Genomic DNA, 16,120 nt, shown 5'->3' with positions numbered 1-16,120 from the left:
TAAATTTCTTTTCTTAAACTTTTTCTCTCCAGGTACAATGGCCACTTCTCGCTGGACCCTGATGTCTTTAATTTTCTTAAAGAGTAACTAAACCCCACCCAAATCTATGGTGAAGCCTGACAACTAATGGTTAAAAGTACGGTACTGAACTGTCCATCTGCAATTGCCTGGTCTTTGTGCCAGGTGATGTCACCACCTGTTGTACTCTACAGAAGGCTTATAACCTACTGTAAATAAATCTGCCCCCAGAACAAGCATGAGTCTTACACCCTACTTAAATAAATCTGCCCCCAGAACAAGCATGAGTCTTATAGCCTACCTCAGCAAAACTCCTATGATCAGCTGATGAAAACAGCACATTGTATTTATTTATTTATTTTTTGACCTGTTGATGGACCAACCGACCAACCTCCACTAGCTGCTGGTTGCAGCTAAAAACTCCAGAGTCAATATTATAATACGTGCATGAGTATTCGTTAAGCAGCCTGAATCTTGTGAAAGCTTTTTTATGTTAATAATGTTCTGGAGACAAGAGAATAACGGTCATCTGACTGAAGTCCCACTGAAACACTACATATCCCAGAAGCCTCGGTATGCGTTAAGTGATGTCACCTGATCAGAAAAAAGGGGCGAGTGTGCTAATGTTTACAACCATTGGGCTGTCAATCATTTCATCGTAATAACTGGGCATTTATCGATACTTCGGACATTGCAACTTATGAAAAGACGAGTAATTAATGGCGGTAACCAAATAAATGATTTCTCCCACCATTCAGGTAAAAAGACTGATAATTTGATCACTTGACAATCTAGCAAGAGTGTTAGCATCTAGCTAACGTTATCGTTATCTGATAAATACACGTAGCATAACGTTGTCACTAGATAACCTTAACTAGACAGGGTCGCTCGTATCCGATCTAATCCATGTTTTGTATCTGAGGAATCGACGTTATATCGAAACATTGCTAGCTGTGTGTGTGTTAGACCCCCAGTCTATCGCGTTAATGTAGCTTTAGAGCTAATAAACTGGCTAGCTGTTGCTCACGGTTGGCTTACTGTGCATGCAGGGGTTCAAGTCAGCTACCAAAACATTGACTGTTTTCACATATGACCTTGGAGAGTTTAGCTTGCGTATGGCAAACAATCTCTAAACTCATCATAATTTTACATACAGCTCTGTTTACTGTGCATGTCCACTGTAATGCTGACAGCCGTTGCAAATGTAATCAAACCTTTTCCAGCCTCATACTAGTGCAGGTCGAACTCTCATTTAGTTGTCACATACTGCCACGTGCCACATCTCACATGCAGTGCCCGTTTCAAAAGCTCAGACAATCATTTCAGAGAGAAATATATCTTTAATTAAGTATATCACTATGTAAACAAAGTTGTAGCACGACTGAATCTCTGGTAGTTTTAGGCTTGGCTTGGCTTACTGCTGCTGACTGGATCACTTCATGAGTCAAGGCTGTTTCACATCAATATTTCCACTGTTGTTTTGCTGTGACGTTACAAAATCCTGGTCATTGATTTTAAATAAAAGCTACAATCTGTTAGATATAGAGTAACTATCTATTCCTCCCTTTTCGTGTCAGGTTTTGATTTGCCGTGGATCCCCTGGTTGGTGTTCACCAACATTTCTGAGCTGTTCCACATTGTGTTATCGACTGAGACTGAGCTGCACCTGGAGAAACCAGGGCTGACTTTGCAACGTGCTTTTCACAGGGTAAAATTTCTCTTTGAATAGATCTGTGTTAGTATGTAAAATGTTGTCCGTTATGTTCTTCGTTAAGTTCTGCTTGCATGTTACGATTAGTTATAACATGCTCTAGCCTGTAAGTTATCTTATCTGTCTGGGCACCAAAGTAAGTCCTTCTGGATTTTCACCTCAATGGCAATGTTCAGTCTTGCATAATAATGTGAGGGCTTTGAGAATAGATTGTGGACCATTTGTGCTGAGGATGGCTGTTGTTTTCACTCTCAGACTCCAGCCTGACTGAAGAGGCTTCACAGAAGTTCCCATAGAAGAATCCTTTCGAAGGATTTACAGGTGCTGCCATATTTGAACTACAACTTAAAATATTTACATTTCTGTCCTACAGTGAATGTTGTGGGACAGGTTCTGAAACGCCCTTGATATATTTACAATCCTGTCTTCATTTACATATACATCACTTCTGTCGGAAAGTCATTAACAGTGTCACAACACCACATTGTCATGAATTTCTGCGGAAAATGCTGAGTGCGATAGTGCAGTTCAGGTTAAGGTCCCCATGAAATGAACTCCCATTACTTTTACTTCCTGGAAACTGCAGAGTATCTTTCATGGTGACCTCATGCTGCACCAGTAGGCGTAAATATACTGTAAATTTCTAATATCAGATTTTTGATCAATCCTGCCCCTCCGCACCCCTAAAATTGCCTTTCTCTCCCTGACTCATATTCCATTGGTTTAGAATGATCCCTCACTACATTATGTCCAGCCCCAACATCCTGTTTCAACAGGAAATGCATCAAATCAAGGAAGTAAAGATGCCATTTCCTGGGGTCTTTAATTAGAAAATGTGTGTGTGTGTTCATGCATGCGTGTGCTCTTCTCTAGCAGTGTCCAGATGGTGTGGGTGTTCATCATGAACCGGATGGGCTCTCAGAGCAGCTCGGCGGCCCAGCGGAGGCGCATGGCCCTGGGGGTGGTGATACTCCTGCTGGTGGATGTCATCTGGGTGGCTTCCTCTGAGCTGACCTCAGTAAGGACTGTCTCACAGTCAGCCAGCTTACCTCCCCCCTGCTGGGTTCTTTTGGGCTGCAGTACACGATCACCACAGCAGCTTGGGGACACCTAGCTTTTGAAAATGCTTAATAAATAAGAATGTTTTCTTTGTTGGTTTGCAACTTAACTTAACACCATTAAAGACTAACTAGGTTTAGTTTGAGAAAAATCACACTAAAAAAATGAATTAAACTATACTGTATGTTCATCAAATAAAAAACCTCCTTACCAACTGTAAATGCTGCACACACATCCTTAAAGGAATAGTTCACCCAAAAATGAAAATTCTGTCATCATCTACTCACCCTCATGCCAAATGAAACACAGGTGAAGTTTGTCCATATAACACACAGGGATGTTGCCAGCACAACTTGGTAGCAGCCTTCTCCAAAACAACTGAAGTCAATGGGGACCTGTTCTTTAGAGTTCCAAAAAGACATGGAGTTGTGCTGGCAACCTCCCTGTGTGTTATATGGACAAACTTCACCTGTGTTTCAACTGGCATGAGGGTGAGTAGATGATGACAGAATTTTCATTTTTGGGTGAACTATTCCTTTAATGGGAACAGTCAGTTTTTCCAGGCGTTCCTCAGAGACGCTCTGCCTTCTGCAGGACGTCCCAGAGGTTTGTGGTGCTGGTTGGTAGACAAAACTTCATACCTCTTCATACCAAAGAAGACACTTTGATGAACATGAAGTGTGAGTGTTGAATAAATCTATCCAAAGTATTAGTAAATAGCTATTTTACATTAATAAAAGCATTGTAGGCATTTTTCCCTTACATCTTAATTGAAAAATAACAGAGAAAATAAAATAGTACTTTAAAAATTTAGAAAAGGCAAGGTGTCCCCAAACTTTTGATGGGCAGCGCATCTACTGAAGACCCAGAGTGCATTGAGGTGTTCCATGGATCAGCAGACTAGGCGTGAGGTCGATCATGTGCACGAGGCTTTGCATGTTTGAACCTGGTTCATGACCTACTGGTTCATGACCCCAGCTTTGTTCCTCTCTCCACTACATTCAATCCAGCAATGAAATGCAAAAGAAAATCTTAATACAGACAGGAGTGTCTATGATGCAAAACTGAGGTTGCGCATATTTGAATTGAGAGTGCAATCCCTCTGATAGCGCCCTGTGGAACTGAACTTCACGCTTGGTGGAATGAAAGATGTCAAGCAGACCAGGGTTTTCTTTTTGTAAACAACAGAAGAAAAGCTGAGGAGGATGTAAATATGAGGCAGAGGTGTTCCTGGCCTGGACTTTCCAGCCCAGAACACACGTAGGTTAACTAATAAAATGATTATCCTAATAGCTCTCTTTTGTTGTTTGTTCCCTCAGTACATTTTCAAGCGGCAGGAGTACAACAAACCCTTCTTCAGCACGTTCACCAAGACCTCCATGTTTGTGCTGTACTTGCTGGGCTTCCTGCTGTGGCGGCCCTGGAGGCAGCAGTGCACCGGCACCCTGCAGCGGAGGCACTCTGCATTTGTAAGTAGTCATGTCACACTTCCACCACAACGGGGCACTATGCTGTTAAGATAGGATGAAACATTTATGATTCCTGTGGGGAAATTTGGTAATTGCAGCAGCAAAAATAAAACAAAACAAAACGAATAACACATATAGAAGATAATACAACAAAAAAGAACTCAGTGAAGACTAAAACAACTGCGTGTTTGCATTGAGAATTTCAGTTATGTATTAGAAATCTTGGTTTGTTTTCAGTCTGTGAGCTCATCAGTTTTAATTGCACCTTTCTACAGTTTGCTGATGCTGAGGCCTACTTTGCCCCCTGCACCACTGACACCAGTGTAAACAACTCTTTGGTAAGTATTTTAATGACAGTGATAATGAGGGTTATACCAATCTGTTAGTTGAAGGTACTACAGGTGTTATAGTAGCTCATGAGTTCAGTAGATACATGTAGTTCTTACCATTTTCCAATTTGACAGTGGAGAGAGACAATTATGTAAACATTAACATCATAACCTGCTAACAAAAATACAAAATAGATGTTCAGATTTGGTTCGCCAACAATCTACAACTCTTGAATTTAATAATAGATGTCCGTCTTTGTCTCACTCCCTGGTGCAGAGTGAACCGCTGTATGTTCCAGTGAAGTTCCAGGATGTAGCTGCTGAGCACTCGCACTGTTTCAGCACAGACTGTGATGCCTGTGAGTACATGGACGAGTTTCTTCTGCTTTAAAAATAACTTGAAGCCAAATAATCTCAGGGAATAACACATTAGAAATAGAACGAAGACCCTGTTTTCGGTTGGTATTGACTTTGTATCATCTTCATCGTCTTGTATCAACAACATATCATCTTTGAATCTACTAATACTTTATGAATGGGTGGAAAGCGTTGCATTTTGAATGATCTGTGATAGATTACGTCTCTGTCGTTATCAATTATACACCACTCCAATAAGATACAAGCTTTGCACGGCAGAGGGCAGCGGTGAGCTATGAGAATAGATTGGCTCCCCGCATAATCATTGTTCACAGCCAATGGGAAAGCTGTATATGGCATGAGAAACCTCTGTCTGACCTTTTAAGCGACCCTCAGGCTTAGTTCCCCCTCACATACCATCATAATAAGAAACGAGAGGATTACGCTCTCCTCTGTCTAGTCTGCACTCACCAAGCAATGATCACATTTGATGATATTTTGGCTTCCAGGTTCCCACACTTTTGTACAACGCATTTCTAGAGAGCTGTAATTGAACACTATATTTGGAGCTGGCTGATAGGCAATATGGCTTACGGAGCCCAAAGAAAAGGTTTTGAGACAATAGATTAGGGTTTTTATTGGGTTTGAATTTCAAGGGTGCATATGATTGTAACCTGTACTGAAATTGACTGGCTTTGCGTTCAGCGCAACCATGCATCAGCAGCTGATAAGCGTGATATTCTGTGGAGTACAATGCATGGATGGTCTTATTGCAAATGCAAATGGGGAGTCGGAATTGCATATTGCTTATTCCATGCTTGGGCATTTTAATAAAACATTTTCTCTTTCCCTGCCTCCATCTACTCACTCCTGTCTCCATTTCTTCCTCCCAGCAGCTTCCAAAAAGCAGCGGGTGCGTTTTAGTAATATCATGGAGGTGCGTCAGCTGCCCTCCACTCAAGCCCTGGAGGCCAAGCTGTCCCGCATGTCCTACCCGGCCGCCAAGGACCACGAGACCATGCTGCGTACCGTGGGCAAGCTGACTGTCACTGACGTGGCCAAAATCAGCTTCTTCTTCTGCTTTGTGGTGAGTAGGGGCCAGCTGTCGTTGGACGTGGACTGGTTAGTTTTAATTCTGATTCGTTGCCCCAAAATATGGACATAATCGTGTGCCGCTGATTTTGTTGCTGCAGGATTGATGGAGATTTTATTTTCATTAAAAAGTAGTAAGAGAGAGAGTATTAGCAGAATACAACTTTTGGCCTCCCATCTTAAAAAAACTGCACTACTGCTGAGCAAAGTTAGTCACTGAAAACCGCAGTGTCCTTTCCAGCAAGTGCACAAGGACACATGTACAACACAACCAATGAAGGCTGTAAGATTGCATGCAGTAAACTTTTTAGCCAGTTACAGAAGCAGTTTCACCCGGGTCCTTATAACTGTTTTTCTCTGCCTCTGCCCACTCTGCTCTTTGGTTTACATTTTGCAGAGAAAACACACGGCTGGTATCAGATTCAGTCAGCAAGTGAATTATAGTTTCAACAACAGCCATTCAAAGCATTTTCATGCTAAGAGCTGTCAAATAAATCAGATAAATCATCTAAGAAGATACCGACTTGGTAATCCACAACTGAGAAGATTTTTGGATTAAAAAATTTGTTCAGAAATGAACATTCAGTGCCGTTGGCAGGGACATAACACTACAGAAAATATGGATCCTGCCCATGATCCTGCCATCAATATATTATGCAGTATATTAATTAAATAATAGCAAAATTACTATTCTACAATTTACTCGGGACTCCTGGTGGTCTACTTTTAGAACCACTGTTCTGCAAAAAACATAGTATGGATTTGGGAAAATGTTATGAATTTTATGATTGATTGTTGATCAGTTACATCGAGGTAGGCTGTTTTTCTTAGGTTTTCTGTATTTAATGTTATTAATACAACAAACATTTAAAGAATTGTTACTCACTATAGATAAAACTTTTCCCCTCTTAGTTTTTGTATCTTGCTGGCTTCACTTCTCGTAAAGCTTAATTAACATCATGGCCCTCTGATCATTCTTTTTGTCCTATTTGCAGGCCAGTTGGCGTAGACTGTTTGGCTGGTGCTCTGAAAAATTGGCTTAAGTTTTTGGCATATATGAATTTTGTAAATGAGCAGAAAGTAACATTTTATGCATGCAGAAAAGCAAGTCATTCATCTCTAAACTTTCAAGAGGTAAACAACTCTTAATTTCCTGACTCTTTGTAAGCAACAAGTCAGAACCTCTGGGAGACGTCAAAGCAGAGTTCTGATGCACGTCTGAAAGTCTTTAAAAGAACTGAAAGTGCATTTGATGCATTTGATGGCTTCAACATTTTGAAGAGTTTGGGGATTACACTCCAAAGTCTGGAAAAGTGTTCAAAAATATTCCTGCTTTGTCACAATATACAGGTGACTACACATTATACATAGTTTTCACCTATTGTGTTTTTTACATGATTGATTTGACATCTTTTAAATGTGATGGCTAAACTTCAACTATAGATTGTGTTCAAATCCAGATTAGAAATTGAGGTCTGGGGAAAAAGTATGGTACTTTAAATGGAAGATTTGTAGGAAAGCTGTCAGAGGTTTGTCACACTTGCCATCCACTGCCTCTGTCCCTCTTACAGTGGTTCCTGGCGAACTTGTCCTACCAGGAGGCGCTGTCCGACACGCAGGTTGCCATCGTCAACATCCTGTCATCCACCTCAGGTGACTGGACAACAAATAGATACAGTAGAACTTCTGCACGCCTCAAAGTCCCAAAAGGGCTTTTAACTCTGGTCCAACTGCAAAGATAACCCTAGGCTAAATGTGTGCTGTGTGAAAAGCCCTCAAGACGGGTACGGAAGAGAAGATTGAACGTCGACAATTGAATGGAAGAAGCTCTCACACACTGTCCACATCACTTGCAGTTAAAATCGGTTTTATTGGCAACAGCGTTTCGATACAAAGACCGTCATCACGCAGGTTATCCTACCCATCCTAGCCATCGTAATTGCAAGTGAAGTGGACAGTGTTTGGGTGCTTCTGCCATTCAGTTGTCGCCAAATAGGTAACAGAACTTGGTTTAAAGGAAATTGGCCGCTTTCCCCTCGTTTATCTCTGGATCTTGACGGTGATGTTAGCCATCATATATTCTTTGTAGCTCGAGTACTATATACTTTATCTGCTGCCTTGGCTGTTCAGTCTTTCAACAGTCTTTCAGTGTTGTCTGACTCATCTCTGGTCCTTCACCTCTCCCTCTTCAGGCCTGTTTACTCTCATCCTGGCAGCTATATTTCCAAGTAACAGCAGCGACCGCTTCACCTTGTCCAAGCTGTTAGCCGTGGCTCTGAGGTAAGAGCTTTAGAATGAAAAGCGCTGACAGGTGAGGGAGCCGGGCGTGCTCTGTTTATATTTGCATGGAGTTTATGTATTGTTTTTTTACGCCGTTGATGTCTGCCTAATGTGTCTTCATGCTTTAAATCAACCAGTGTTCAATCTGATCATGATCACCATATGCATCAGCCACAGAGGCTGTAGTTCAATTTCACTTGAAGGAATATGTTTTTTGTTTGCAGCTGTGTTGAGAAAAAAAAAGTGGTTATGTGAACAATAAATGAAGAGTTCTTTTCCAAAATGCTGTATATTTATTTTGGGAAACCAGCAGAAATTAAGCATTCATTATCTCTAAAATAAAGAGGATCCTGGCTTTAAAAGTATTATTTTGGCAACCGAGGACCTACTATCCTTTAAAAAGTCCTATAATTTTATGCTGTCTCTGTCTTTGTTTGAGTAGGTGTCATTTTTTTTGTATGTAAGTATGTAACCTTCTGACTTGAATGGGTCAGTTTATCGAGTGTCTCTTCTCTTTTGTTCAGCATGGGAGGTGTTGCCCTCGTTAGTTTCTCCAGCATGGACAATGCTGACGGGAAAGGCATCATAGGTAACCATGAAGTTTCAATACAGACACCTGTCAGTCCTTCTCACCATTGTTTGCCCTGTTCCCTAGCATGGCTGTGAGTGAAAAGAGTTTGAACCATTATGTTTTTTTATATAATGGCATCGAGATCTTTGTTTTCTGAAGGTTCTCTGTGGTCGTTGGCTGGCGCTGCGCTGTACGCAGTCTACATTGTAATGATCAAGCGAAGGGTGGATCGGGAGGATAAGCTGGACATTCCCATGTTCTTTGGTAAGCAGATGTTAAAGTCATAAATAATTTTTTAAATATATATCAACTACAGCTGTATAGCAGTCATATATCATGTATATCATGATTTTAGTTTACATGTTTCATGTCACTTTCAGTTAGAACAAAAGTTGTAGTTGTATTGTCAGTATGTTGATAAAGAATGCAAAAAGTGCAATAAAATAATTCTTCCCCAAATTATCAAGACTGATAATCATGAACCAGGATGATAATTTTAGTCATATTCATGCAGCCCTGACCTATTAGCATGTATCACAATATCATCTGTATCATGTTTTCAGTTTGCAGCAAACTTCCCTCACAAGTTGTCAGGATCGTTTCAACCTTCTTTGACATAATCCTAAAAATCATACTTTTTGAACCAATTCTGGATGATATCATTAGATTTAGGCTCCCTATAATTTGATTTTTTATCAATTATGCCTTCAAACAAAGAACCCTATTTGATTTTTTGGGGTCTCCTTACAATTATGCATAATTATGTACTTGACATACTAGACATTCGTACTTTCAATTTTATAGCCATTCCATAACATATTGAATTTGATGGTTATATAGCAGCTGAAAGACAACAAGCTCTGCTTTCTTCACTATGAATGCACACCACACTCCAACACTCTTCATATCATGCAATTTGAAAATGTCACTCATCTGAAATATCAAATTGGACTTATATGCTTCTTCATTTGGAGGCTTCAGTTATACTTAAAGTTAAACCACTTCAATTTATAGAGGCTTTGCAGTTGCGTCACAAATGTCCTTGCAGCTACGTCTGATGTCATCATCGAGGTGAACTGGAGAACTGTCTGAACACAAGCAACAGCTGAACATATAACAACCGGGTTAGAAAAATAGAGATATCTAAAACATATAGCATAAGTAAAAGTGAATGGCCTATGGTAGATTTGTTTCTAAAGTCTGATTACTGTGATAGAGTAATCTACATTGTCTAAACCCCTCCCCCTGCGGTCCAAGTCTCTGCTCCAAAGCACGAGTTGCAGCTTGACAAGAGTCAGCTCAATTAAACTAAACAGTTTTTTGGCTTTGTTAGCTAGCTAACTAGCCAGCAGGCTAATTTAGCAAAGGAACCAATGTTAATATTAACAACCTGACGACATCTAAACACAAAATCTATCAGATGCATCAGTGGCAGCAAAATTAGTTCCTAGTCAAAAACAGCACAGAAATGAACCATTTCTTTTCCATATGGTTGGGATGGTCAAGTCACAAGTTTATAAATGCAACCAGCTGTTGCAACCGTCACTCTGGTCGTCAGAGTCTGGTCGTACCTCTGTTGACCTGGAGCTGCTGTGTGTCTCTCAGGGTTTGTGGGTCTGTTCAACCTGCTGCTGCTGTGGCCCGGCTTCCTCCTGCTGCACTATACGGGCTTCGAGGCCTTTGAGCTCCCCAGCCAGCTGGTGTGGACCTACATCCTCATCAACGGCCTCATCGGGACCGTCCTCTCAGAGTTCCTGTGGCTTTGGTGAGCACCCCACCCATAATCTATTGGAACATACGCCAAATTGTCACAATTTACATTTTGCAAGTACCTAAGCACTTGAGTATAACAAACTACTCTTAGTTGAGCAGTTTTCTATGTATGTGCTCTCACTCTGACTTTAAGCTAACAGAATTTCAGCTTGAGTAAAATATTTCAGTAATGTTTCAATACTTTGACGATGCGGCGTTCTGTTCACAGGGGCTGTTTCCTCACCTCATCCCTAATAGGAACTCTGGCCCTGAGCCTCACCATCCCTCTCTCTATTATGGCAGATATTTGCATGCAGAAGGTAAGTTTCACAATTGGGCTCAGATTTGGAAAGGTTTTTTTTCTTTACATTTTAATCGGAAAGTGAGATTCACGATAATGCCCTCAAGTTTTTTTTTCATCTTGGCCATGGAGAAAACGTGGATTTTTGTTGCAAACATGTTTCTGCCAGCTGCTTTGAGAGATGTTTGTTTGGTTAAGTGTTCACTATTTATGTGATGACCCTGTTTGGTTGGCATTGGTGAGTCTCCAACTTAAAGAGGAAAGGTCTGAGCAGATTATGTAAAAAAAAAAAAAAACACAGGTTCACTTTGGCAGCAATTTCAATTTTGCTTAAGAAATGTTTATTGCTTTTAGTCAAATTGTATTCTTTTCATCCAGTTTTTGTCCTATCAATTTAAAGGATAAGGCTGTTTTTTTTTAATGCATTTCTTACCGTCAACAAATCCTATGAAAATAACAAAATCAACAATGCGTTTGGTCTACTCCTGTTACTTTCTGACTTCCCACATACCGTTTTTAGCCTTCAACCCGGGAGTCATTGGCTCCAATTGTAAGCTAAAAACCTTGAAATACAGCTCACAAAGACATAGTTTCACTTTTAAAAATCGCTAACTATTACCATGAAAAGTCAGACTGTTGTAGTTATTACCAAATCAAATTCTTCTACTTTCCTGATATCGAAAATGTGTTTACAGCCGGCTTATTAAGTTGTTTGAGGAAAAAGTCGGCCGGCCCGGTGCATTGTGATGATGAAATATGCTGCCAGAGCAGCAGCATGGCTCTTTGACGTGTTTTTAATCGTTTTTTAATACAATGGAGTTCTATGGCTGCTGGGACATGGCTGCATTGGGCACCGGCTACATGGACAAGATTTGTTGGCAATTGCTGATTTTGTTATTTTCATAGGATTTGTTGACGTAAGAAATGCATTAAAAAACACCAGCGTTAACCTTTAAGTAATGTCAGTCCTATTCCAATCTCAATCTGCCCTGAATCTGCAGGTTGGCAGTTTTACTCAAATTAAAGTAGGAAGAGTAGAGTAAATTGTTGTTTATTTAAGGAACAATCAAGTTACAGATTTAAATTTTCTTTACTACACCCAATCTCTGAAGTACAGTAATTAGATTAGTTGTAACTAGTTACTTTCCCCCCTCTGTGCGGGCAGGTGCGTTTCTCCTGGCTGTTTTTTGCTGGAGCCGTCCCCGTCTTCCTCTCCTTCTTCATCGCCACGCTCTTATGTCACTACAACAACTGGGACCCCGTCATGGTGGGGCTGAGGAGAGTATTCGCCTTCATTTGCCGGAAACATCGCATTCAGAGGTACAGAACAGTTCAATGTGGTGTAACTCACACTCCATGGCGGCCATGTTGGAGGTCCTCAGCTCTTGGCAACAGTGGCTGTGAACGGCTGATTGTGTTTCTAACTTGCCCGTCTCAACAGAATTCAATAGACATGGTTAATTTCTGTGCTGTTTTTGACTGGGAACTGATCATTTGGCCACTGATAAAGTATCAAGTGGAAGCTAGCGTTAGTAGCGCCGGCTACTAGTTGCATGTTAACATTAACATGGGTTGTTTTGGTAAATTACTCTGTTGGCTAGCTAGTTAGCTAACAAAGCCAAAAACAGTCATTTGTTCAGGTTAACTGAGCTGACTCTTCTAAAACTACTGTACAACCTAACTCTGCTTTGGAGTAAAGACTAAGACCAGAGGGGCTAGAGTTAAAGACAGTTTCCTAACCACATTTTGGACACAAATCTGCCTTATCAGAGTATTCACTCTTACTTATAACTTTGCTGAATTGACCTACAGCCACACCACTACAATCCTTGGGTCGGCTACCTCTCTTTTTCTAGACTGGTTGTTAAGTATTTAGACAATATTTGCACACAGCCTGTTCTCCACTGGACCGCCATGAGAGCAGCAGCCGTGGTTGCCAGGAGATTTGTGACACAACTGCAAAGCCTCTATAGCATAGCCTACTGTTAAGAGTGTAAACATGTAAACAGACAATGTAATGGAGAAATACAGCAGGAACCTAATTATAATGGAAAAATACAGCAGGACCCTTGTCCCTTTCCTGACCCTGTCCTGACCAGATGTCAATTCAAAGAAGCTTTATTCAAATCAGAGAGGCTTTATTGGCATGACCATATTGCAGTACAGTATTGCCAAAATGTCCCCATATGTGACAAGCAAAACCTTGTTCCTGTCCTGATTGGATGTTCCTACATGTGATGTGCGACAGAGACTTTATTACATTTTCAGATTTTATTACATGTTTGACCCTGCCTCGACCTCACCATATGAATAGTTGTTTTGTACTTCTGTAATGCAATAGGCGTAGGGCTGGGCGATAATTCAATATTATCGTTTATCGTCTTTCCGTGGAATCATATCGTGATGATATGAAGATATTTGAATATCGTGACACACATTTCTGCTGTCTAAATTGATGATGACAAGCACATTTTTCTTAAAAACTCTCATAAAATGAGGTATGGTAGGAATATTATTTGAATATTTCTGTTTTGTTTGACATCACACCTAACATCACCATTCGGTTCAATGAGATGAACATTAATTTGATTATTTAACGTGATTTTGCATACAGGAACCATATCGTGATATATATTGATATCGAGAAAAATCCTTGTGATTATCATGATATTGATTTCAACCATATCGCCCAGCCCTAAATAGGCGTGGAGTATGGGTGTTAAGGAACGGCGAAATGTATAAGAGGGAACTGAGAGAAGAGGAAGTTGCTCACTCAGCCTGAAACTCTGTTGAAGGTTGTTTGTGCCCACCTGCAGGTGTAACGAATAAACCCAGAAAGGACACTCTCTTGTTTCTCAACTCTTTTTTATTACAGAAAACTTCCACCACAGACACACATACAAAATAGGGGGAAAAATACTGGGTGAGATATTCAATTCGGGGTGGGATGAAAAATGCTATTAAAGGGATTTATATCCAGTCTTCTAAAGTTTTGATTAAAATGACTTATTAAAATAATTTAAGAATGAATGCTCTATCATTACAAAGTGAATTGCTGTTTTAGTACATTCTGGCTTGACTGATTAAAAATGAATTGACCCCAACCCTGACGCACCTACGTGTACACACACACACACACACACACACACACACACACACACACATACACACACACACACACACACACAGAGAGCCTTTTCTCCTCTGACATTCTTACAAGGACAATGGATTTCACTGAAGCTTATAGCCTTGCTAAGTTAAGTCTGTAATCAGATGCACATGCTTGACTGCCTATCCTCTGCTTGGCAGTTATGTTCTCTATTCTTCAGTGAATGCTTGTTCCCATTTAGAGGAGGATGATTATCTTAATGATAGTTGTCAAGATGATGACTGTGATGATGATTGACACCCTCATCCCTCCGCCCCCAGATTGCCAGAAGACAGCGAGCAGTGTGAAAGCCTTATCCCCCTACACACCGTCTCCCCTAATGAAGGAAGCTTCTGTTCGTGATGCAACAACCAATCACAAAGTAAGTGCTCGCCCAGCCCCTCCTGTGTGTTTGTGTATGTACCTGTCATTGTTTGTTTGTATGTGAATGCTAATGTGAATATACCTTAATCGGCTTGGTTGGTTGAATCTGAAAGCTTGAAAACTCTGAAACTATTTATCATCTTTGCCTCTGAACCATAAATGTTCAGAGAAGAAATGAGTTTCAGAGGGAAAAGAGTTTTGCTCCAAAATGAGATATCAATCATTTGAAAAAAGTGACAACTTCTATTACAAAATAATTCATAAAAACACAAAATTAAAACAAATTATGGTTCTTTTTGAAGGATAGAGGACAAACAAAGTCCTTAGTTTACAAAAACAATAACATTTTCACAGATTGCATCCTCTATATTTTATAAATGTATAACAGTGAAATTCAGTTTTTTTTCCCCCCAAAACAGATATATAGGGTTTTGGAAGGGAACTTTTTAAAATGCTGTCAAGGCTCATACCAAGGCTTTCCTCCCCACTTCCGCTGAGTGTTGTTTCTCTTTGAACATCTGTCACGCATCTATCGGACCTCAGTGTTTGGACATGGCGGTCAGCGAGAGAGACCGGACACGAGCAAGACAGGATGGTCATCACGTAAATATTTTAGATCAGGGTTTGGCCACCCACTCCACAAAGTCTGGACTCATTTCAGCATAGTGGCCTGTCTCCTCACTATTCATAGGGTTAGTCAGTCTTTTCTCATCTGCCACCCACAAAGCAATCGGCAGCAGGGCAGAGAGAGATTTTGAAATCAGCATGTGGTTTCTAACAGAAGTGTCAGTTGGGGGATGAACACTGTGCAATTCAAGACAAATTTAAGCTTGTCTGCTGGTTATGTAGCTTCTAATCAAGTCGAGGCCTATGTGTGTGTATGCGTCTGTGTTTGTTTCTGTCTGCTTCATATCTGTTAGTACTGTAAATGCCGGTCCGATTCCATTTCCTCACCCTGCTGTTTGACTCGTTTTGTCTCCCAAGGTGGCGAACGTGGAGCTCGATGAGGTGACAATCTGGAAGTTATCAAAACAGAGACGTTGAACTACCCCAGTGCCTCTTATTAAGCCTATTTATTTTCTACAGTGTTGAGATGACCCATCCATTTCTACAAGTCATTTTTATTTCACGAACTCCAGTCCCGGTCGACTGAAATTCTCCGTTTTGTGTTTTTTTTTTCGACGTTGCTGTGTGAAGAGGAACTTTATGGTACATCAAGGTGCTGGACTTTATCAGTGGTTATAATAGCGTCATGTGACCAGTTGAAATGGTACAAGTTGAACCTGATGAATAACACTAACAGGGGGAGGAGCGTGTGTGTTTCTTCCTGGATCTGAACCAATGGAGAGGAGTTCTTCTGGTGGTTTTTTACGGAGGGACGGGTTCTGGACATCGTCACGTTTGTTCGTAGGCCTTATGAAGCCCCGCTGCTTGTTCATAAGTGGACGTGTGACACAGGCACAATGCAGATTCACAAATTTTATTACATTATGGACCAGTCAAATAGATACAGAAGATTTTGCTTTTCATTTATACTGTCCAGGTATTGATCCTGATCAATTTTTAAATGAACAAGCCTCTTTTCCCAAGCACAGAACAGACCTAGTCCTACGTTTTCTCCTGGCAGTATTTGTATCACCAAGGGAGGT

At 40.7% G+C, this 16,120-nt stretch overlaps 1 protein-coding gene across 2 annotated transcripts; it reads left to right on the top strand.

Annotated features, from left to right (window-relative positions):
• Positions 1-661: 661 nt before the first annotated feature.
• LOC139651479 (solute carrier family 35 member F5-like) lies at positions 662-15,845 on the top strand. 2 transcript variants are annotated; one of them, XM_071528403.1, is made up of 17 exons: positions 662-776; positions 1,596-1,726; positions 1,985-2,050; positions 2,603-2,747; positions 4,108-4,257; positions 4,533-4,595; positions 4,864-4,945; positions 5,840-6,030; positions 7,607-7,688; positions 8,228-8,315; positions 8,840-8,904; positions 9,046-9,150; positions 10,492-10,651; positions 10,868-10,958; positions 12,105-12,259; positions 14,369-14,469; positions 15,456-15,845. In XM_071528403.1, exons 4-16 carry the CDS (start codon positions 2,613-2,615, stop codon positions 14,448-14,450), a joined length of 1,449 nt encoding a protein of 482 aa, XP_071384504.1. In that variant the 5' UTR covers positions 662-776; positions 1,596-1,726; positions 1,985-2,050; positions 2,603-2,612; the 3' UTR covers positions 14,451-14,469; positions 15,456-15,845. The 2 variants fall into 2 exon arrangements, with proteins under 2 accessions (XP_071384504.1, XP_071384503.1); XM_071528402.1 differs by having other exon boundaries at positions 5,837-6,030.
• Positions 15,846-16,120: the final 275 nt, after the last annotated feature.

The sequence above is a fragment of the Centroberyx affinis genome, unplaced genomic scaffold (genome assembly GCF_046629955.1).
Source record: "Centroberyx affinis isolate AG114_WGS23_722 - 3 ecotype Tasmania unplaced genomic scaffold, CSIRO-AGI_Caff_v1 ptg001669l_1, whole genome shotgun sequence".
NCBI classification, from domain to species: domain Eukaryota; kingdom Metazoa; phylum Chordata; class Actinopteri; order Beryciformes; family Berycidae; genus Centroberyx; species Centroberyx affinis.
Note: the sequence above shows the minus strand (reverse complement) of the source record. Positions and strands in the feature narration are given on the sequence as shown.